We start from the raw sequence: 24,065 nt of genomic DNA, 5'->3' as shown, positions 1-24,065 counted from the left end.
TACAATTCTCAGCATGGATTTATATTTGAAAAGACTATTACAACTGCCATATGTCAGGCAATTGACAGCATACTTCATTCATTAGATGCTAAACGCAAAACTCTAGGAATACTTTTTGACTTGTCAAAGGCTTTTCATGTGTAAACCACAATAGACTACTAATTAAACTCAATAGAATAGGAATTAGAGGAATTCCTCTAAATTGGATGAAATCCTATATTCTCAATCGCACTTTAGAAAGTAGTGTTGTCAGTAGATGCGTTAAAATATTTATCCGAAGTACACCAAGTTTACAAAGGCGTTCAACAAGGCTCAACCCTTGGGCCACTCCATTTTCTGATATGTATCAATGACCTACCTAACTGCTTAAACAATTATAAAGGAATAATACCAGTGTTGAATGCTGATGACACTAATGTAATAATATCAACACAAATATATCCCAGCCTTGTTGAAAAATCAGAGTCTGTCATGCTTGCAATAAACTAGTGGTGTACAGACAGCCTTCTAGACTAAAATGTAAATAAAAGTAAAATAATATACTTCTCACGTAATAAGAATGTGAAAGATAATCTGCTGGTAAAAATCAATGAACAATCAACTGAGCGTGCGACGGAATGAAAATTTCTAAGTATTTGTTTGTGTGCAAATATTTTTTGGGATACACGTATAAAAGTCCTTCAACATAAGCTCAGTTCAACTTGCGACACCTGTATGAGACTACAAACAAAACTGTACCACTCAATTTATACTATTAGGAGATGTATTCAAATATAACCTATAGTATGATATTATCGGGATCAGCTGCTATTTCTCTAAACATCTTTAAAATGCAAAAGAAAGCTATTAGAATAATAACTGGGTAACCTCACAATGCCCCATCAAGGACTATTTTCCATGAATTAAATTTTCTACTACTCCCATGTATCTACATTATGTTTTTAATTCTGTATATAAAATATAACATTGGCAACTATTCTCTTAACTCTCTAACTATGTAACTAACTAAAACATTGAAATTAGGACCCAATGAAATGGGCATCAGATTATATAACAAACTATCCAAACGTATAAAGGATACTAAGAGAACTACTGCATTCAGGCAAAAATTAAAAAGATATCTACAACGTAATATGTTCTACTTGGTTGATGAATATCTCAACAATATTTCTGACCAGTAAGTTCATGCTCTTAGTTTATAGCAATGGTCATAGTCTAATTCATATTAATGGCCAATGATTTTTCCAAATTAATATTTCGTATGCATGTTACAGTCAATGTTCATGGATTTGCAAGAAAAATTATGTAACTCTGAGCACCATTTTTTAAATTTTAATTGAGCCTGTATCTTTAATCCTTTTTGATGTGTCTTATATCATGTACATACACCACCCACCTGGTATTTTTATTATGATTTCTGGGCAAATAAAAAGTAATAATAATAATAATTAAACAGGATATTCTTGGATTTGGTGACACAGAGGAGAGGCTTATAACAGATGAATTAGTTGTTTAAAATAATGTTTATATTTTAGTACAATGATTGAATTGCTGAAAAAAATGATCATTAAAAGATCAACCAATATCAATATTATTCTATTATATATTCCAATTTGAACTTATATATTTAAATATGTAAGTTCAAATTTTCCATTGAGCAATCATCAATGATATGTAGAAGTATAATACTTATTGAATGTTACTTAGCATAAATTTAAACAGACATTTTAAATATCCTAAAACATTTAATATTAAATAGGTTTTTAGAGACACTCTCTTAAGTACTCCAAGCAACACATCACAGACATATATATTGCATCTTAGCTGAAATCGTGGGTGGTGTGATTTTAACAATTGCCAATACAAATATGAGCAGTCATTGTCCACATTCAGTAAATGCAGTGTTTATCACTTTGACCGCCATTTATTAATCAATGCAAACAGAATACAGGAACTTTTTGAAAATTATTTTATTCAGAGGAAATTCCTAAGACCAAGCCTTCATTGGGAAGGAGGGTCATATCCTTGGTGTCAACAGTCTCACTGAAAAACAAATTGAAATTCAAAGTTAATTATAACAATGGGTAGGGTTCATATGGGTACTTATATTGAAAGAACAGGATGGTATCCCCATTTTATACCTTTTGACTTCCTATTTGCCCTGGTTGGTATGGTAGAGAATGATAATATGATACAAAGTGAGTAACATACAACAAATTCCAGACTTTTGCTGAATCTTGTGACTCCCAGCATTGATTGCACTAAGATGACTCAGTTAATTCTGACTGATCTCTTCCAGGAGTCCTCAATCACCAAGGTGATATGCCATAGTGAATTCCAATGAACGTTTCCCTTTTAGTATTTGGCTCATTCATGTGATTTGAAGGGAAGTGTCTATTCTGTGAACTTACTAGGCTGCATATTCATATTGCAAACACAACATGCCAAATGGTGATGGTTATGATATAAAGCTAATTCTTGATTATCCATACTGTTTTCTCTTCTCAGCACCTCAACATTTTAATAAAATTACAATGATAAAGATAATTCAAAGCTTTGAAACTTCAACAAATTTTAAGAAAATACAAGTCTGAAATAGGTCTGAATCAAGTTTTTCATTTTAGTTTAGCATTCATTTGTTCTGAGAATTAGACATTCTCCTTTAGGGCAAGCAAGCACATATTTTTACTATGCAACAAATGCATCATCATCTATCTACATAGCATTATTTTAACCAGTACCATATGATGAATATGAATCTGTATCAGCAATCCTTTGTCAATATTTGTCCTTCCCCAAATATTTGTTTTTTCCTGGTTACCTGATCGGTTTAGCTTTCTGAGGAAAATACATTCTGTTCTTGACTAGATGATAGTTATTTGGCTATATAAAACAATAATTCTATTCCATTATAAAAATTGCTGGCAATAGAACAAATTGTTCTCTCAATTGTTATAAAAATATGAATTAATTTCAAGGATTAATAAATGAGTGATTCCGTACATGTCTGTTAATATCTAAATTATTTGTGCTTCATCATACACCCATTATCATAAATAAACAAGAGTTTGCTGTATCCTATTCTACAGCATCAAGTTCACCTCACAAGTAAAGATGATTGTCTATCTTCTATCCCTCTTCCTCTTCCTTTCATCATCTTCTTTTCCTGTCTACCTTCTTAAATCTTTCCTTACTAGTTAATTGATATTATGACCACTTGGAGTTTGCAATGCAACACATGTAATTATGTTTGACACAAAACAAGGCATAAGGGTTTTCACTTTTTATTTTCCAATTTCATCAAGCCACTTTCAATGTACACATAGTAATATCCTTGCATGTTAATGGATTTTATTGGCGTTAATGATATTGTTATCAGGGTGTACTTTCTTAAAGGGTATGAGTGGGGTATGGAGAGTCCAGATGGGCAGTATCAAAAAGAGGAGTAAGATTGGGGTGTCCATTTTCACCAGCGCTGTTCAACATATATGCGCAGGAAATGGTCAAAGAGGCACAGGAATAACTGGAGAGAACAGCCAGCCAAGGGTTTGCAAACTCTGATGAGTGCATTAGAAAGCCATTGTGATAGGTATGGAATGAGAATAAATGCATGTAAAATTAACGCTTTGTAATTGTTGAGAAAGTGAAAGGCTATGTTAGATATTAAAAGAGGAGGGCAAAAACTAGAGCAGGTAGAACAGTTCACCTATCTCAGAAGTGGATTGACCAAAATGGGCCAAGTAGTAGGGACATAAGACAAAGAATTGCTTGAGGCAAAGAAGCTTTCACAAGGAGGAGGGATAGTTGACGAGGACCTTGGGTGAGGATGTTTATGAAAGACTTGGCATTAATATGAAGCATGGTCTTGCACAGCGCGGAAGCATGGTCATGGAAGCAGAATGATAGATGTAGATAGGAGTCTTTTGAAATTTGGGTGTGGAGAAGGCTGGAAAAGGTTAAATGGGCAGAAAGGAAAACAAACAAGGAAGTTTTAGACATGGTTAGGGAGGATAGGGTATTGTTGGGAGAAATCAAAAGGAGGCAGATATATGGATATGGATTATTTTGATTGGCAATAGAATGTTAAAGACTGAGATAGTGGGGAGAATGTTAGATAAGTGAGGTACGGGTAGGAATAGGATAGGCATGTTTGACGGACTGAAGTATGAAGAATTTAAGGAGGAGCTATTGTAATATCAGATATCAGGATATTTTTCTTAAGAGAGGCAAGGGAATGCGTGCTTGTATCATTTTATAGTTGGTATTTTATATGCCGGTACTTTATAGTCCAAAAACTACCTTGCCCTTATAATACCAATTATAATTATTTGTACAGTCTGATAGTTTAAACCATTTACACTGAAAAGTTACTTTAAATATCTATTTTACCATTGGCAACATTAAAAAATTCAATAAATATTAATATGGAAAGAGTTCATTGAAGTCAAACAGGGTAATGAGACTATTGCTAGTAAGAGCATTTTTTCTGTTTTATCCCTGGCTTCTGAGATGTATAAGGGGTGCCTATGCATATTATAATGTGCACTGGCCTTTTTTTATCTCTCTAATCCATTATGTCACTTTCCAGTCAGTATCCTACCATATATAAATTTTAGAAAAGTCTTGAATCAGATAAGTTAGTCTTAACGATGCTATTTTTTAATTTTCCCAGAAAAAAATCATTAAGGATCTTTTTTAAGAGAAATGATATTCTTGGGATCTTCTAACAACTTGAAATATTAGTTAGAGGTAGACTTGAAATATGAAGCAGCATTTCAGCAGTTAACCTAATTACACCTGTTTTATGCATGGTCATTTTTTAAATTTAAAGCTCAGCTAACACCAAGGTCAACAATCTTTTTCTCGGCCCATGAAATATAATTTAAAGGTGAGAAATTTCAAAACCCTACATGAATGAAACTATCATGCTTACCCTGCAATAACTTTGGAGAAAATGCTGGTTATTTTGACAGTTGCTTCCTCTGGTAGTTTATCAAAGACAGTTTGAAGGTTGACATTATTCATTTCTTCCAGTCCCAGATTTACAAGAACCAACAAGCCTTCCTCATCAGGATAATTTCTATAAGACATAAAAAAGCAACAAGTGAAGTTACTATCACAATTGATTACATGGTATTGATAATTAGTAATATATTTGAAAAAATGTGGAAGAGATATTTGGATATTTCATGAAAAATAATGACATAGCTTACAAAAGTTGCATATATGACAATGTAATAATTTATAACGGCATTGAATTAGAATATATACATTTTTAGAATGAATAGAGATAAAAAGTAAATACAATAAAGGAGACATTCCAATTTCAGTACAATTATATACAATTATAATAATCCATCAATAAATCTAGGATCAGTTATTACAGTGAGAAGTGTTACACTGCAACTCATGTTTGGTTACCAACGTTTGAGAAACTCTGGCTCTCATGTGAGCTTACCTACATGTGTGTGTTGATGAATTTAATGTGAGTGAGCATGAATTTAATAACACTAAATGATCAAATCAAAAGTTTCTGGCCTCACCTTGTGCGAGAATAATAGTGGGTTTGAAAATTTTGTACTTTCCCATAGGATTTCCTGTGACCATCAAGAATGGTTTTGCTACCTCTGTGACAAAGCACTTTGATTATGATGTGTCAACGTTGAAACTACTGTCATGGGTCAAAACCTACAATTCTGTGGGAAAGCAACTTAAGTTCAGCCCCCAGAATAAGGATTTTTTTTTTACTGTTAGATCTTCAGATTATCATTCTCATTTTATAATAACTAATAAATTATTGCAAGGCATGCCTGATGGAACAAAATGGATGAATTGGATCTCATGAAGTGAGCATGTATCCTTTTAAGGACTTCCAATTGATCTTAAAATTCTAAGAATATTTATTTTTTTTAAGACTCATTAAAATATTTTTTCTTAATTGTTCTCATGTATTATTCCACTGAAGAATTTATGAACAGTATGTTACCTAATTTTACTTAATGGATTGTCTTATTTGCACCTTTAACTTTTCCTTATTTATATTATACTACCCTGTCTTTGTGTCCTGAAATACCTTATAACTTGTATGGTCATACTCTGATCTCTTGGGGAAATAAAAATAATTATTATTACAGTCAAAGAAAGTTATAGAATTTCTGAAGAACTGATACTGATAATAATAGAGACTTCAACACTGCTCCGCTTCAGTTTTTAACATTCTATCATGAGCAATGATAAAACATTTCCAGTTACTCTTAAAGAATATTTTCAAAATGTCATATTACACTTTGAATCTAGTACAATTATGTTATAATGGGAATTACAGAGTATTCTAAGCTGATATTAAATAACATTCAACAATAAGCCATAACATTTTCACTGGTGAGAGACTGATTATGGTGGCATCATTCTTACCTAGTGAATGCAAATAGGTGATCACCAATTGTCCTGATACTCAGATCCCCTTTTTGCGCTGTTGGTGTTTCCCTTACTGATAGCAACTGTTTGTATATATTAATATGACTAACAGTCTCCAATTCCTGAGCCTTAACATTCAGTTTCACATAATTTGGATTCACTGGCAGCCATGTAGAGTTCCCACTGGTGAATCCTTAAAAAAATGAAAGTTCTTAAATAAATGACATTTTTGCAAACAAGTGCATTAATTCCTCAAAACATATTGGCACAAGCAGAAGTATAAGAGAAAAGTTTGGCTAATTTTTGGTACAAGGAACATTTAGTATAAAAATAAAGTGAGATAGACCTGTTGCTGAAATATCACCAGTAATTCATTCATTTTCAGTCATAAAAATAAATCAATATACACTTTAAATCTCATTTGCAGTGAATTATACAAAATCTAATGAAAAATCAAGCACAGCCAAAAAGTCTGCAAAAAAAATATTCAAGAGTTCTTATCTTGAATAGATAAAAATATTTTTGGCTAGAAATTCTCTACATCCAATAGTTTTCTAGTTAACCCTATTCAGTCACAAGTTTTTGTCTGTATAGCATGGGACTGGTGTGAATGCAACTGCTACACAATAGAAACAATTGGATTACTACCTAAGTTATGCATTTAAATTTTCATTGATACCTGCAAAGGGCTCATCATTCCATTGGAAGGGAGTTCTCTCAGGGTCTCGTGACTTTTCTTGGTAATGGTCTGGACCTGCATTGCATCCCTGAGGATCCTGAGTTTCTTGCCAGGTGACAAAAGTATTTTCCATCCCAATCTCTTCCCCATAGTAAGTTACACCAGTGCCAGGCAGCAATGTAATTATCATATTTAATGCATCAACTAATTCAGGAGCATAGCGTGTTGCTGCTCGATGTTGATCATGATTGCCAACCTTAAATCAACACAAAATTAATATCAAATATTATGCATGCATATACATAGGCAATTACCTTTCTATGAGTGAGCTTATTATATTTTTCAATGTCAAAAGCAATGCTTATTAAAGAATTACCATATATCCTTGTGCTTAGGTTAACCTTTAAATGGAAAATTTCAATTAAAAAAATCATAGGTTCACCTACACATGAAAGAGGTATAATAATAATAATAATAATAATTTTATTTCCCCAATTGACAAGTACATAGTATGGTACAAAATATCATACAATTATGTAATCGTATAGGGTACGTCAAGAAGTACAGTAACTGGATTACTAGCCAGAGAAAAGAAAATAAAATAAAATTACACCTACACATATAGTTAAGGATTTACACAATATAAGATTAGAATTACCCAGAATTGAAGTAGTCGTTCACACTGTAAAAACATTTTTCATTTAAGTACATATATAACTTATTTTTAAAAATAGAGAGTGATTTCTCATATAAATACTACTTTTTTTAAATTTTATTTGAGATGTTATTTAAACTATTAAAATGTAACAATACAAAATTCACTACCATTACTGCCTAGTAATAATATCACAGCTGTCTTTTCTAACCACAAGAACTACTGCTGCCAACTTGTTGAAAAATTTGACCGTTGGTGCATTGAAATATTCCAACAATTCTGCATTCTGCTAATTTATAAAATCAAGTAAATTTTCAGCTAATTCCAATGATGATAATATGATGCTTTATTTTTTTAGTTTGTACAACTTTAATTTGAGCACTGCAGAAATGAAAATTTATTTAAACTCTCAACATTTATCATCATAGACACAAGATCACTTGTTGCACCATTCATTTTCTGAAATGTTTTCATCATATGGGACTCATGTTTGCCATCAGGGATAAGCTTATCATTAGACTCATAGTCCCACTGCAGGTCATCTTCTAGCCCATCCATCTGATTGGGTCTTCCATATTTCTTAAAACATTTAATGACAGTTTCAGTGTTTTCTTCATGTACCATTTTTAAAATGAATAAAGTATTATTATTATTATTATTATTATTATGCCTACCCAACCCATTTGCATAATGTTAGTTTTGGAGCTTTTATATCAACTCATCAATCAAATGTTTTTCTCTGCTTATTATCCATTTCTTCCACCTCTGTCTCATAATGTCTTTAAGTGGTTTATCAAAGGGTACATCAAATTGCTGTACAATACTAGTTAAGTCATTGGGAATCACTGTAATGTCTGTGTTTTGTAACCTAAAATCTTTTACAACACTAGCCATGAGATATGCTCTGAGCATATTCCAGATGGGAAGAATTTTCTCTTCTCGCTACACTCCTGGTTCAAAATTCCAAATTCTCTTCAGCCATAATTTAAGCCCACATCCATTCATCCAAACTTTCTTGTGGAAATTTACTAAAATACCATTTGTGACTTTGTGTTCTGGGATAGTTTTTCTCGTAGATATTATCATGGGCATTATTTTACCTCCACCACCTACACAAGAAATGACAACATTGGACATGGTTTTTTTGTGTTGTAGTGTAAATTAGGATTGAATAACTATAGGAAATACTGAAAAAAACAATAAAGTTGTATTTCAACTTCTTTTTTATCCTTGAGAACAAAAGAAATCCAGCGGTGTCATACTGAGGCTGTAGGGCTTCTGGGGCAGTGTTGCTGCCTTTTTCTTGGCCAGGTATTTGGTCACAAGGAAGTAGGTGTGGGACAGCATGCTGTCATAGTACAGTCTCCAGTTGTCATGTCCCTCACTTAATGTAAATTTTCATCACACTGTGTTGTTGATGGATGTCCAGGCCATTCCTCATTGTTAATCTTCTCTCTACCATCCTGGAATATCTTGTGTCTGCGGAAAACTATTCCTTGGGACATTGCTTCATGTATCATTGCTCCATGGAATGTGGTATCATCAATTCATGATGCAAACCTTGAAATGGGGTCCCGTTTAACAGCAATCTACACACTGTAATGGCCTGCAGACAACTGACACAGGTCGCATTGCTTTCCCCAGACCTCCCATTGCCATTCCAGCCACAAATCCCCCTCCATGCATCTACATTGCTGGGCAAATAATCATCTACCACATTTCCTGGACCATAAGACTTAATATGATTTTCCAGGTTAGAATAAAGGACAAAGTCTAGGATTAGGCCAAAAATTATTTTAATGAAAAGACTTTACTTGAAGAAAATGGGATCGTTACATTAAAAAATTAGCAATTAAATATATGTTGTTTCATTGCAGAATCCCAGATTCATCATTATTGCCAAATCATTTCCATTTTCAATCATGGTTAGTTTAAATGAGGTTGTCACTTTCCTTATACACAATGTCATCTTCACTTCTATCTAGCATATTAATAATGCCACAATTTCCAAATTTGCCATCCAAAATTTTTAAAAAGGCTATAATAGTCCCACTCTTAGCTTTCAGCCAGAACTTTTTCACTCACTCCCAAACTTTGGAAATCGACAGCCATTTCATTCTTCCCGTTGGAGTGACATCATGAGTTGGAGCCTCTATCTACTTTATGGACTATTCATTCATAAACCCCTTGACAGTTTATTGACTGAAACATCCTGAGGCTGTTGTTGAAAAGTTAATCCACCAGGAATCCACACACTAATAAAGATTTTAACTATTAATTCTTCAGAAGACTACCTGAATGTCTGGACCACACCTTTCATAACCTTGGCTTCATAACCTCCCCATCCATCCATCCTCTGGAATGAGCATGAACATAAATTCAATGTGGAATTGTAGATTTAGACTGCATTTTTTGTTTAAAAAGGGAGTTCTGAACCATTAGCACCACACAAGAACAACAGGTAGGTCTTCACTTTACGAGAAGTCTTTATCATTACTTTCTTAGCCCTTTCAACATCCACTGTTCTATTTGATGTCATGTCAAATATCAAGGGTACCTAACTCATCCATGTTCCAAATTTACATGGATTTGTAGTGACCATGAAATTGATTTGAAACAACACAGGCCATGTTTAAGGATTCTCAGGCCACCATTGTAGATTGCTTTGCTCCCTGTTCATCTAATTGTAAGACTTTAAAAAACTAATTCTGAGCTTTTAAACTGAATTGGACTTGGGCTCTTGGAAATTTTAGGACATTAATTTAACCTCTTCTATAATGAATTCACCCAGTATTCATCATGAATTAGACATCAATTCACATATGTATGCTAAAATTGTATTTTGAAATGGAATACTCACAAGCCAGTTAGCCCATCCTCGCTCTGGGAGATTATCCATCCATAAGGAAACAGCATCTGAGAAATTTTTGGCCCATCGTCCCAAATTATTAATCAGAAGGAAGTTGAATGGCATGTGAGATCCAGGAACTGTCTCATTTCCAAAGTACTTCATTGCGTTCTCAATACTTGTGTATGCTTCAGTCATCAGAACCCTGTATTTTAACAATAATGCCAACGCTATATTTAGCATGAAGAAAAAATATCCTCAATAAAAAGTTCAGGTGCATGCAAAGTGGGATTAAAATCTTGTAATATTAAACTAAAGTCATGATTCATGTGAAATTGGTGGCGATGAAAATTTATAATAAAAGCAATTTTTAGCATTACACAATGATTTTTTCTCACCATATTTTGTAAAATATATGACTGGACAATTGTAGTATTACTACAACCAAAAATCTATTGAGATAGAGAGTTAACAATGAAACATTCAAGGATTTGAGATATTCTTTTGTAAGTGCAAATAGACCAGTATAGATGCTGTTTCATTTTTACATAACTGAACCCTAGAATTCTTAAATAGGGTATATATAATGGGAATGAACACTAAGGTGCAATCCAAAAGGCTTTTTTCTTTCCTCTTTATGCAAAATAAAAAGCAATGTCATTGCACATTCCCAAAATACCGATGGTGCAAACACTTTCCTATATAGGGTAAACTAAACTTATCTTGGCATGAGCACTGTCATTACATATAGATTAAAATTGAAATTGATCACAATTACTTTTCCTCATTTTTCCAGTGATTAGCAGGGAAACTTTGAACATAGGGACATTTTAGTACTTGAGAAATAGTACCATCAATATAAAATAAGCCTGGAAGGGGACTTGCATTTGTTATTTACCACCACAGGGATGAAAATACCATCACATAGGTTAATAGGCATATTGATGTGTCCTATATACCTCTCATGCATTCTCAATGCTGTACGCTGTGTTTACTGGACAAATAAACATATCATACATATGATTATATTATGTAGTTATTATTTTACTATTTTCACATTGGAAATAAAGGAAAGGGACTATTTATCACTGGAATCTGATGAGAGTGTTAAAGATAACATAAATGGGAATTATATTACTAATAGTTTATCCAGTTCTGAAACTGGACATTTATAAGACCTTAAATACAGTCTATGAAGTACATTACTCAATCAAGTTGTAATCTATTGGAATGCTGAAATGCCTTTATCTCCTATTAAGTTAACTTGTTTTATTGATGTCTTATTACCTAAAGAGGGTAAAATGATAACCATAGTAGCATATTGGATATTTTATCATTTAAAGCAACCTTAATATAGATAAATGGGGATTTATATGATGAGCCATTTGGTGCATGAACACCCATAGGCAACTGACCTGGTGACATTGTCGCTTTCTGCAGCAAAAGCATCAACTCTTGCTCGAAATCTTTCAATCACTCCATAGCATCTGGGATCATCCTTGGTATAAATGTGGTCAAGATAACCATAGTCATTTGGGTCATTTACTCCAGATTGATTATTTCTTGGCTCATCTGGGAAGCCATCGGCTTCAAACATATGGTTGACAGCATCTACTCGGAAACCACCCACCCCCAAATCCATCCAGAAGTCCATTGCACTCTAGGTGAGATTATATCAATTACAAAGAAATTATTGGTAAAGGAGATTGAATGCAAATCACATAAACACACATAGGTTTACTGTCTTTGGTTCACCCAACATGCATCATATGAATTCACCAGTTCCAATGTTGTATTTAATAACCCACTCTCCAGATTTCAAAGATTTTACAAGGTAAATAAACCATATTAATTTTAGTGAATCATTGTTCAATTATAAAATATATAGGCACATACACAATAGATTCATCATAACATGTGATGTGTGTTTTTGCTATTTGTTAATACATGTCAATTGCCCTCCTTCCAGTTTTCTTGATCATCCTCATTCCTATATAGCCGACATGACCAGATTACTTATTTTTCGCAGGACAGGCCTCTTTTGGTGATGTCTGTCTACCTACCATCTATGAGGTCTAGCAGGGCAACTAAAAACATCCCCTGTTGAAAGTGCACCATAAGTGGCCTGCTCTTTTACAAAATGCTATGTGACCTTTCGTCTACCTTCAACAATGTACAAAAAAATTGACACTTCTCTTTGTTCATCTAATCAGTAATTAATAAATTGGTATTCACTCTTGTAAAATAACTATTTCAATTTTAAAGCCTTAGCCATTGTGAAACATTTTATTTATGGGAAGCCACTAGATTCCCTCCTTTAATCAATGACAAATCTGGCCAGTTTTCCTATAAATGTCATGGGGCTCAATGAAACATTGTTTAAATGCCACTATACATGGGCAATCAAGTAATCAAACAAAAAATGATTAACTTTTGCAATTCATGTACCCATTTACTGTATTTTAGCAATCATCTTTTGGGAATTTTATTGATTTATTTTAGTTTATTTGACATATATCACTTGAACTGTTATCATTTGTTAACTTTTCATTTGCTATTTCTTTTTTATCAAAATTTTTTACACTATTTATTTTCTCTTATGCATTTGCTAGGATATAAATGGCCTTGTACCCATAATAAAATACATCACCAAACTACATATGTTAGCAATGTCATTTACCACTTGATATTTTTATGTAAATAGCAGGTGGTTATGCACAGGATGACTTTATATCAATTTCTCTTAAACTAGCAAACTTCCAGTCACAAATACTTACTAAAAGCTCCTCCACAACAAGATCATTAGTCAGGTTCAGATCTGGTTGGCTAGGGTCAAACTGATGCAGGTAGTATTGGCCACGTTCTTCAACAAACTCCCAGGCAGGACCTCCAAACACACTTATCTAAAGGAAAGGAGTTTTAATTGGTTCATAAAAAATTACCCTTTATTTATGATAACTCTTCAGCAGGAAGGATCCCGATTTTGCATCTGAGGGGATAATAGGGTCTCTGGGCTATGCTTGAAAATTAGATTACCCCAGGGCTTAATCGCTATTGAGAAATTTACTTTAGCAATTGATTTATCCTTGTGTGATTCACTAATATTAAAAAAATACATTATATCCAAAAGATTTCATAGCTCACTCATTCTTTATCCTAGGACTATTTTTGACATCCCTCAAGTACGAGGGTCATCCGGAAAGTAGTACCCGTTCGTGCCGCATGAAGTGCTGACGACGCGAGTAGCCGCTGGACGAGGTCAGATAGCTTCAGTGGCTTGTCTGCCTTCTCTGAGCCAAGTTGCGTGACGCTAGCATTGCCTGTGTTGTTTCTGTGATTGTTTACAATGTTTAAAAAAATTGAGAACGCCGCCAGTTGTGAAGTGAGGGCAGTGATTAAATTCCTCAATGCAAGAAACGTTCGCCCATGTGATATTCATCGCCAATTAAAGGAGGTGTATGGAGACAATGTAATGGACGAGTCGTCTGTTCGGCGGTGGTGTCGCAACTTCAACATGGGGAGGGGGAACACACACGACGATGAGCGTTCGGGGAGACCGTCTGTCATTACAGACCAACTGGTGAGCTCAGTTGACGAATTCGTGAGGAACGATCGGCGCGTCACAATTGATGACATCTGTGAGCATTTTCCCAATGTTTCTCGAACAATTGTTCATGAAATTGTTAAACACCATCTGCATTATGCAAAAATTTGTGCAAGATGGGTCCCTCGCGTATCTCAATGAGCTGGCGGCGAAGGACTATGCAGCAGGAATACAGAAACTTGTCACACGTTATGACAAATGCCTTAATTTGCTTGGAGATTATGTTGAGAAGTAGTTTAAAGTATCCTCTTTCAAATAAAATTTTTTATGTTTGTTAATATTTACTTTTGTGTCTTTATTTCACGAACGGGTACTACTTTCCGGATGACCCTCGTACCATATACTTAATCTTATAATCTGCAGATTTTTCATGAAGAGAAAATGGATGAGACTTGAAGCAACAAAAAGAAAGACAAAAGAAGGTTGAATGGCTTGAGAGAGGATGGGATTGACTGTTAATGAGTGGAAACTTAAGGAAGAACATTTACGCAATTATGTATGAATTAAAGCATTATTTAGGGGGATAGGATAGGGGAATCGCTCCTCCTCCCATTGATCTTAAGATTTTGCAAAAAAATGTATCCTTCATCATGTGAACAGTGAGTAAATAATGCATTGCAATGAACAGGGACATCATTCAGGGTGAAATATTATATTATAATGAATTATTGCTAGAAAACAGGAAAAATGAAATGAAATAAATATCTAAACATTAATTAATTACCCAAGGTAAAACTTAAATCTATGGCACCATAAGCCATTATTAATAGAAATTTTATAGAAACAAATGGTTAGTACAGTGAATGAAGTGTGTTCATAATGTGGGCTCTGGCATGTCAATAAAATATGCATTCTTTATACCACTGTCAACATAAAGATAAACTTAGAATTGCTCACAGAAGACCTTGTGCGATGAACCATTATTAGATTTCTAGTGAAGGTGCATACCGAATTAAAAAACTACACATATGAACTGCATTAAGTACCTAGTTATCCAGCACAGGATTAAAATTTGGCATGTTAACCTCAATCCTTTTTATTGCTGATATATGTTATAGGTTCATGGGTTAAATGGAAGTAGAGACCATTTGGTCTCAATTTTGCCCAAATAAAGACCTCTATTTATCTATCTATCTATGTCAGTGCATTTTATTCATCTACCTCTGTGTCTATCATAATCACTGCCGACTCCCTTTCCCTAACCACTCCCATGTTATCCGTACAGTTTCATAACTGTTCACTTTTGAGCAAAATACAATCCGCAAACCATTCACATTACCATTGAAATGCAATGAGCTGATTTCCCCCTTTTAAAGCAATCTGTTCCTTTAGTATCAGCACTTTTTGTGAATTGGAGCAAATTGCATCGCCATTAATATTAGCAAACAAATTATAATTATCGTGGAAACACAGAATCATCATTCAATACAAGTATATATTTACAGTTGATATTGAGAACTGAAATCTGGTATTTGATACTGAAAAATCTAAATCTCTGAAAATAATTAAAGAAATTTCTCAAAGGAAGGCATGGTGTTCCTACTTTTATGTGATCCCTGCGATTTGTGGTGATTGAAAGTAATTTACTTTCCAGGGGTAAATGAGGGAAGGCAACATCATTAGCTGCTAAACTGATGATGTTATTTTGGCATGACACCATGGTCATCAAAAATAAAAATTCCAGTGGAATCTGCCAAGTTAGTCTTCCCTCATTTACGCCTAGTGTGAAAGACTTCCACCAAGTAATGCCTGAGACAGTGTCTTATAATTTTCACTCTATCATTTATAGACACTGATTATTGGCATTTAAAAATACTGGTTGAGTGTCGGGAAATGTTTTAAAGCACTATGATAATACAAGAAGCCAAAATAAAGCCCTCAGGCTTCATCAACATTAAGTTAGTAAATATTGGCTGACTTTGATGTACCCATTTATCATTGAATGAAGAAGCGACTAAAAACTCTCATTTAATTAAGAACCATCTCATGAATTTGTCACAGATATTATAAAATCATTGTAAAATATCACATAATCTGTTTTCCTTGACTTTCATCCTGAGGGCAATGAATACGTCTAGTTTAGAAAATTACTCATCAAATGCAATCTTTCCACTAGTGCACATGTAAAATCATGCATGCTATGCTCTGTTGAAGAATTTGACAGAGCATTGCGTCTTGATAAGAAATAGGATATTTTGTTAAGACTAAGTAACTTCATCTTAATTATATTTGTTAAAGTTTACCAAAATCAAACCCAAATGTAATTGGACAAGTCAGCCAATAAACTTACGTCAATATCATTTCAAAGTCATTATTGTGGTGGTAAAATTATTTTAGGTTGATGTTCAATGTAGTTAAAAGCCATTCAATCCATCAAATGAAATAAGAAGAAGGTTATCATTATCTATTAGCACTAGTCTGACTGTTAGGAATAGTTTTTTGATTGACCCTGGCACTATACACCTCTGTGCTCCAGGTCCCTGGCTAACATGATGCATAATATCCGTAAACCCTATATTACAATTTCATTCTTTAGATTAGCATAATTTTTACCTCCATTATTTCCATCCAAAATGCCAATTATTTTTCCCTCTCTACCTCAATTTCCCAGCATTATCCACTCTATTAGTAATTTAAACACATTATTATGAATGCCTCTTAGTACCTCCTGCACTTATTTGTCCTACCTTCTTCAAATTTCACCCAATAATTCATCTTTCTTCTTCTATCCTGCCTAGAACTTCATTATTTGTTTTTTCTTTCCATTCATTTAATTTTTTTCCACTCTTCCCTACAATAACATTTCAAAATCCTCCAATATATGGTTATCCTCTTTCCCCAATGGCCATGTTTCTGAGCCATACAAAAATTAGCTCATATCATAGCATTCACTAGTCTTTTATTCATATCTTTATATCTATCTTGACTGCCATCAAATCCTGCCTCTTTGTAAATGCTTCTTTACCCAATTCAAGTCTTACTTTAATTCACCCACAACTCTGACCACCCTCATTCAAAATACCAGAAGGAGAGGATATATCTGTTTTGAATATTGCATGATAAGATGAGGACAAGAAACAAAAGAGCCTAAAGACTGATCAATGCAGAATAAAAAGGGAGAGAAGATCAAATGAACCAAAGAAAGTGACATGGAATATGAGGAGAGTATAGACACCATTTTGATGATGATCGCCCAGTGATACTGGGAATGAAATTACTTAAGGCCATTGAAGAACACAGAAAGATTCTGTTTCTAAGAATCAAAAGCTTGTTGTTAGGGAAAATATCTCTAATTAAGTCCAGTAAAGTTGAATTATAACATTAAGAATCCATAAAGGAACGCATGCATAATACTCATAAAAACTGCATTCAGTGTATGCCATAGTTAGAGTTTTGCTCTTACCCAGTTGCTGGGAGGCTTTCTGTTGCCATCCGCATCAATTTTGGGATCAGCCCATACATAGTAGTTAGTGTATGGGTCTTCACGCTTGATTGACTTTTGAAACCACTCATGCTGGTCACTAGAGTGGTTTGGTACAAAATCCATGATGATCTTGATACCTAACCAAGGATATTTAAGATGAGCAAATAAACATCATGATTCAAATGACTTTAATTATAAATATCAAATTTATGATTGAAAATCAATGCTAATATTCATTTATTTTCAGTGATAACCATTGAATAAACATTTTATTACCAAGCTCTTTGGCACGAGCAACTAGAGCCTTGAATTCATCTATTGTCCCAAAGATTGGATCAATTTCCTCATAGTTGGAGATGTCATAGCCGAAGTCCTTCATTGGAGATTTATATATCGGTGATAACCATGCAGCTGCAGCTCCAAGATTATAAACATGAACCAAATTATTTGTAATACCTGCAATTGACATGTAAAAAATCAAGAGTAAACACGTGTACTTTGCACACTCATATCATTAGGGTTGGAGCAAGAGTATAAGATTCTCACTGGCATAGAGCATGCATGTGCCATTATACCACACAGCCAAACAAAGCACCCAATTAAATAAAGTACTAAGTTATTTATAAGTTACTTTCAAGTAAGTAAATAACTGATTTTACTGTATGTTGTATATATTGTTATACCTGTATGCACACATCTACCAACATACCTCATTAAATTTAAAATGTTTTTATGCTACATGTCTGGTATTCAATTAACCTCTTACACACACCCTGGTGTCATTAGTACAAAATATCTAGTCATTAGAACAAAGAAGATTTAATACTTGGCTGACCTTATTAAATAAATTCAGAGCTATTTTGTTTCACTACAGAGGTCTTGTCCATTATTATTCATGTTCCAACATTGATCATGTGGATCATATATGTAAAAGTCAAGAAATAGGCATGAGGACTTGCAGACTTAAGGACTCCTCCTTTCAGGAACAATAGGAGATGGTAAGTGTAGGGTTAGAGCTAAAAAGAATGTCACTTGCCACCTGCAATGTATTGGGAGTAAATGATTTCACTTGAATGCATTCATTCTTAACTGTTTCATGTTTTTTTGCAAATCCTTTCTTGCATGACTAAGTATGTAAACACCTTCCATTGTACTTTCAAGCTCTCCCCATCCAGCCTCATGCAGCCAGCTACCATCATCGGCAGGGCATCAGAGGTGAGACCTCAAGTTGCATGACATATCTTAGACCATTGTTCATCCTTCATTCTCTCTAGTTCTGCATGAGCTAATTTTAATATGGTGGTGGTATCTTATATAAGTGGTTGATGTTCGTCTAAATCTCCTCCTTTTCAACATATGTGCTGGAGAACTTCTAAAGGTGATAAAATTGCCATTTGTTTAAAACTGGGTTTGGTGCTAACTAGTAAACATTGGTGTGGGTTCTTCCTCTGATAACTGCATTGCATGTGTTTTTCATGGATTTCAAAAGGATGTTTCCCCCCCTTCCTTCTTTACCCCTTAAACACCCTTCTTCTCCCTCATCGCATACCCTATCCCCCTGGTGTTGGCACCCCCACCGCACACCTTTTAGGTGGATCACGAGGTATATCTGTAGATGCAGCAGCGGCTTACAGGGTGTCATGCAGAATGCGTGGAAGAATGACAGTAACAAAAGAAATATAAGAATTGATAGAAAAGGATATTGCTAGGACCATCAAGAGTAAATAGATTCAACACTGAAGGAATAGTAGAGAGGAAATAGGGACTGAAGGAACAATAACTTCAGGCAAAGCAAGAGAAAAACTAATATGGCATGATTTCGTTCAGTTATTTATTTCAGTAAGACTCCTAAAACAAATAATGCATTTTGGCAGCCACAGGGTGGCAAAGAGGAACACCAAAGAAGGATTGGAAGGAGGGAAATAGAAAGAATACGAGTCTTCAGAATGCGTGATAAGAGCAATGAAGAAACCAGAGTAAATGCAACCTTGGCATCGGGCGCAGTCGAAAGGTGTTTGAAAACTGGTAATGTCATGTATTTTAGCGTTTGCGATCTGAATGGCTGGGATAAGTCCGACTGATGTTAAAATTATGCGAGCGGATGAGTGGCAGTTGAAGGGAACTTGGTAACCGTAAAACGATTCCACTCTTGAGTCAATTCCCCCTCGACTCACCACCCGTGATACGCTCGAAGGTCAACGCCGAGAGGGCAGCTACCTCGAAAACTTGTTCATGTGAAGGGAGCAAGTACCTTTTCCTTTTTCCCTGGAGATTTTTGAACCCAAGGAGACATGAACAGAGTGCAATGGACCCCTTGGGAGATGGATGGGGGGAAAGAGGCAATCGACCCCATATTATAGGCTAACCGGCACGAAATTACGGAAGCCGTCGAAACTGCTTGGTAGGACTGCCACAACCTCGCTTTGGCGGTGAATATCAATTCAGGAGAGACCCCGAAGCCACATCAATCTGCCCTCATTTTCACCGCGAAATGAATTCCTTGATCACAAGCGATTAGGAAGCGTCCAGGATGTTGCCGCTGTTGCTAGGGAGCATACTATAGTGCAGCCAATGATGAGACATCTTTCAAGATGGAATACAATATGGGTGGCGCAACCAGGGTTTTTTTCTTTGAGGGGAAGGGGAGGACGACGATATCTTGCTATTTAGAGAGGGGATATTATTTTGACGCTCCATTTTACTTTCTAATCAGGATGAAAGCCTTTGAGTGCGAAGACGAATAACATAATCTTATCTTACTTACTCTGGGATGCTGAAGGTTACGATGGAAGGGAGAGCCTTTAATTTGCAGAAATTTTATATATATATATATATATAAATATCTATATATTATATATATTATATATATATATATATATATATATATATATATATATATATATATATATATACACACACACACACACACACACACACACATATAGTTACGTCTGAGGTTTTCAAGTTTACGACAATTAATACACTACAAATGCATATAAAAATGGAAATTAAATATTTTTTAGTTCCGCATACTTATCGTCTGTATCTCAAATCCATTCAAAATGCCAATTCTTTTCCTCCCTAATTTCCTCACTTTCCAGCATTCTCTCCTCCATTGCCTTCTTCAGCATCTTCCGCTATCCATTTTCGCCACCTTTTGCCCATAGCACGCCCTCTGACACCCAAGTTCGAATAGGTCTCCCAAATCAAGGAAATGTTTTGGTCTATTCATAAAAATATCGCTCAAATATTACTTTTTATACTGCGCTAACATTTTCTTTGACTAAGGAGGCAGATAACTACTCTCTTTCACTTGGTATGATGTGGCTACCCAATTCCTAAACCACCATGTATTCTGCAGTATGGTACCATCCTTGCGATTACTAATCAGAGAACATGAGGTACTTTCTTCTTGTTAATTCCACCAGCCTTGTCTTATCTCTAAACAAATATAATTTTCCCCTTACTAACCATTCTTCCACAATCCTAGTTTAATTGATCAGATATTAATGTTATTCACATGAAAATTTGTACTATACCAAATCTCAATCACTTTACTTTTCCTTCTTCTAATTTCCCTCAATTCATTAAATACTCGTTCATCGCTTGCTAATATGCCGAATATTTATCACCAATCCAGGCGCCGCACGAGGTAACCTTTTCCATACATTTTCGAAACATACATATACTATGGAAATATTTGTTTACACAGGTATAATAATTGTTATTTGGTTGATTAATTGCGTAATGATATTACAAATGAAATTTATTATTATTATTGGATATATCACTTATTTTTAGTAGTAGTAGGAGTATTTAGGGGAGGCGACCGACAGCTAAGGTCATTCGCGCCATTAGGGATGGACAGAAAAGGATGAAGAGTGGAGAGAAACCCGGCTTCGGCATTAGCCTGCTCTTTACAAAAGGCGTCGAGGGGTCCGCTTAACGTCCCATCAGACGGACGGCGTACTCACTCAAAGTGCCCTCCACAAAGCACCTCATGTAGGGATCGAGATACCACTGAAAATATTCAACACCGCCGGGATTTGAACCCGGGTCCTCTGGGTGGGAAGCCAGTACGATAGCCACCGCAAAATCTCTATCCCCACTTATGTTTAGATATCTTTATTTATCGCCAATTAACTTCTTTTGCGATATCAATATTGGCATACGAATATCTAATACTCTCACGGGTTTAGTTCAACTTAAATATTTGTTATTAATATGAGCAATAAATATCTATCTGAAAAATATCAGGTTTCACAAGGTTAAAGACGACTCCGCCCCCACCTTGAAATCACAGATTAATCTGCATTTCCTGTTGAGTAGACAAACAAGCCTCAGCTCTGGGAGCGTCTGCTTTTATTCGATGCTCGAAAATCACGCCTCTTATCATGAATAAAAAAGAAACGATCATTAACTTCCCTTTTCACTCGGGAACGCCGACCCCATTCGCCTTAGGGCTTTCCCGTCCTCCCCACGGTAGATTTGCTTGACCTACGGAGAGGGATGTAGGAAGGCGCGCGGGCACTTATTAAGAGGGAAAGGAAGAGGGGCTGAACCTCCCATGGGAGCGGACTCAAGATTGATTGTTATCATCAAGCGTCGAACACACGAAAATTTTTCCCACCGACCGAAGGATTCGTTCCACGTGATTGTCAGCCAGACGCGACTCGGGGAAATGCGTGCGTCAGCTGCACTTGGGGTCACGCTGGAGGGAGGAGGAGCAAGTAATCAAGGCCGCGGAACAAGGGACCGATTGATACGATGGAAGAAAAATTTCCCACGTCGCTCTTCCGCGACCCTAACACAATATCAAGGGCATTGGGAATAGTCATGTCGTCATGAGCCAGCGATACAATCGCAGAAAACCAGGCGACTAAGCAAAGCATGAGAGATAAGGAGGAATTTTCCTTCATCTTATCTCACAGAGAACAAGCCTTTTATCCACATGCGAGTGTTTATCCTTGACTCGGAACTCATCGAGGAAATGGGTGCATCGAAAGCGAAGAGGAAGAGTTGTGGGGGCAGCATTCCGTCAAGGTTAAATGACGAGGAAGAGATCGTGAAAATGCCGGAAATGTCTTTGAACGCCTACCTGTCTTCCTTCGAGAAGGGAAGAGGCATTACTATTAAAATTGTGAGGTCCACCCACAAAGCATTGGCCACGAAGCAAATACAGAAGAGTGCGGATTTATTTAACACTCCAGTGAGCCATGATCGTATGTATTCAATCTCTATGCATCCCCCATATTATTATTATTATTGATATTCAGCCGGCTATGTTAGGTTTTAGATGGATGCAGACACAGACGATATAACGGTACAAATATAGAAGTGTTGAATAAAAAACTTGCACAGCAACAAACAATATAAGAACACAAAAAGATCACTCACACGTTATTTCTTGATAATTTCGACGGAATTTAGCTCCGTCTTCATCGAAAGAAACAGAAGTACTGAGTAATTAACATTACATAGGTTTTTTTGAAATATTTTGATTTTTCTCTTGGCAACTAACATTTAAAAAAACTTAACGTTGATATGATATTCGTACTTATGTCCTTATGTCTAGCAATGCTAACTTCCATTCGACGATACTTTGGGGAGAAAAAAACATGGAGACTAAGCAATACTTATAATTCTCCCATCTATGAGCGGGGAATCCCACTATAACAAGTTCCTAGAAATAAAACAAATAACGGTGGATCAAGTTCACATTACGCTCTCTTTTTCGCCCAAGGAAGCATCAAAACAATTGTGATATTATTAATATGTAATTTAACCCGTTTATTTAATAAAGCGAGAGTAACTACGAATTGTTTTGCCCTTTGGGACGTCATCAGGTAAAATTCAAACCCTCAATGGGCGAAACTGTTTGCAACATTTCTTTTTCATTAAATAGCTAAATATATTTTAAATAGGTGAACGTTTCCCGTATCAACTAATCAACACATGCCCGGTTGAATTTTGTTCTAGCCATCTTACCCGGGTTTAAAGCTTTGTCATCTCGGTGCGGTTGTGTGTATTTTATACGCACACAAATTTCATCTCCAAACTTTGTTTCGTGGTTGACCAACTGTCCTTTCGCAACCCACCCACATGTAAGGGAATCGATTGGTGTATGTATACAACCCCCTTGAAAGAGCTACCCTGATTTAAGATACACATCTTAAAAGTGCATAAGTCAAATGATTGTGGACAAACAAAGACGTACATAAAGAGTGGCATTTCAAATATTAATAATGATTGAGTTTTTCTTTCCGATTTTTGCTTCGCAAATTAGTACGTGCGACACACTCACAAAATCCATGGTTTTTAACCACACTGGACCGCACACGGCCATATTTCTGGGAACACAAATCCACATTGCTCAACTGTCTATTACATTTAGGTCTGGATGATCCGAAGCAACTATAATACATTGCGTTTCGCGTG

General features: G+C 35.3%; 1 protein-coding gene across 1 annotated transcript in view; it reads right to left on the bottom strand.

The window, feature by feature from the left end:
- Positions 1–1,321: 1,321 nt before the first annotated feature.
- LOC139698834 (maltase A3-like) overlaps positions 1,322–24,065 on the bottom strand; it is a 28,773-nt gene continuing 6,029 nt past the window's right edge. The window contains exons 2-10 of the mRNA XM_071597769.1: positions 17,904–18,083; positions 17,607–17,764; positions 13,377–13,502; positions 12,015–12,259; positions 10,612–10,804; positions 7,097–7,352; positions 6,415–6,610; positions 4,934–5,080; positions 1,322–2,043 (exon numbers count right to left, since the gene is read on the bottom strand). Of these exons, the coding sequence (XP_071453870.1) occupies positions 1,971–2,043; positions 4,934–5,080; positions 6,415–6,610; positions 7,097–7,352; positions 10,612–10,804; positions 12,015–12,259; positions 13,377–13,502; positions 17,607–17,764; positions 17,904–18,083 (1,574 nt within the window). The 3' untranslated portion in view covers positions 1,322–1,970. The remainder of the gene's footprint in view (positions 2,044–4,933; positions 5,081–6,414; positions 6,611–7,096; positions 7,353–10,611; positions 10,805–12,014; positions 12,260–13,376; positions 13,503–17,606; positions 17,765–17,903; positions 18,084–24,065) is intronic.

The sequence above is a fragment of the Hetaerina americana genome, unplaced genomic scaffold (genome assembly GCF_022747635.1).
Source record: "Hetaerina americana unplaced genomic scaffold, ioHetAmer1.1.p SCAF_9, whole genome shotgun sequence".
Taxonomy (NCBI): domain Eukaryota; kingdom Metazoa; phylum Arthropoda; class Insecta; order Odonata; family Calopterygidae; genus Hetaerina; species Hetaerina americana.
Note: the sequence above shows the minus strand (reverse complement) of the source record. Positions and strands in the feature narration are given on the sequence as shown.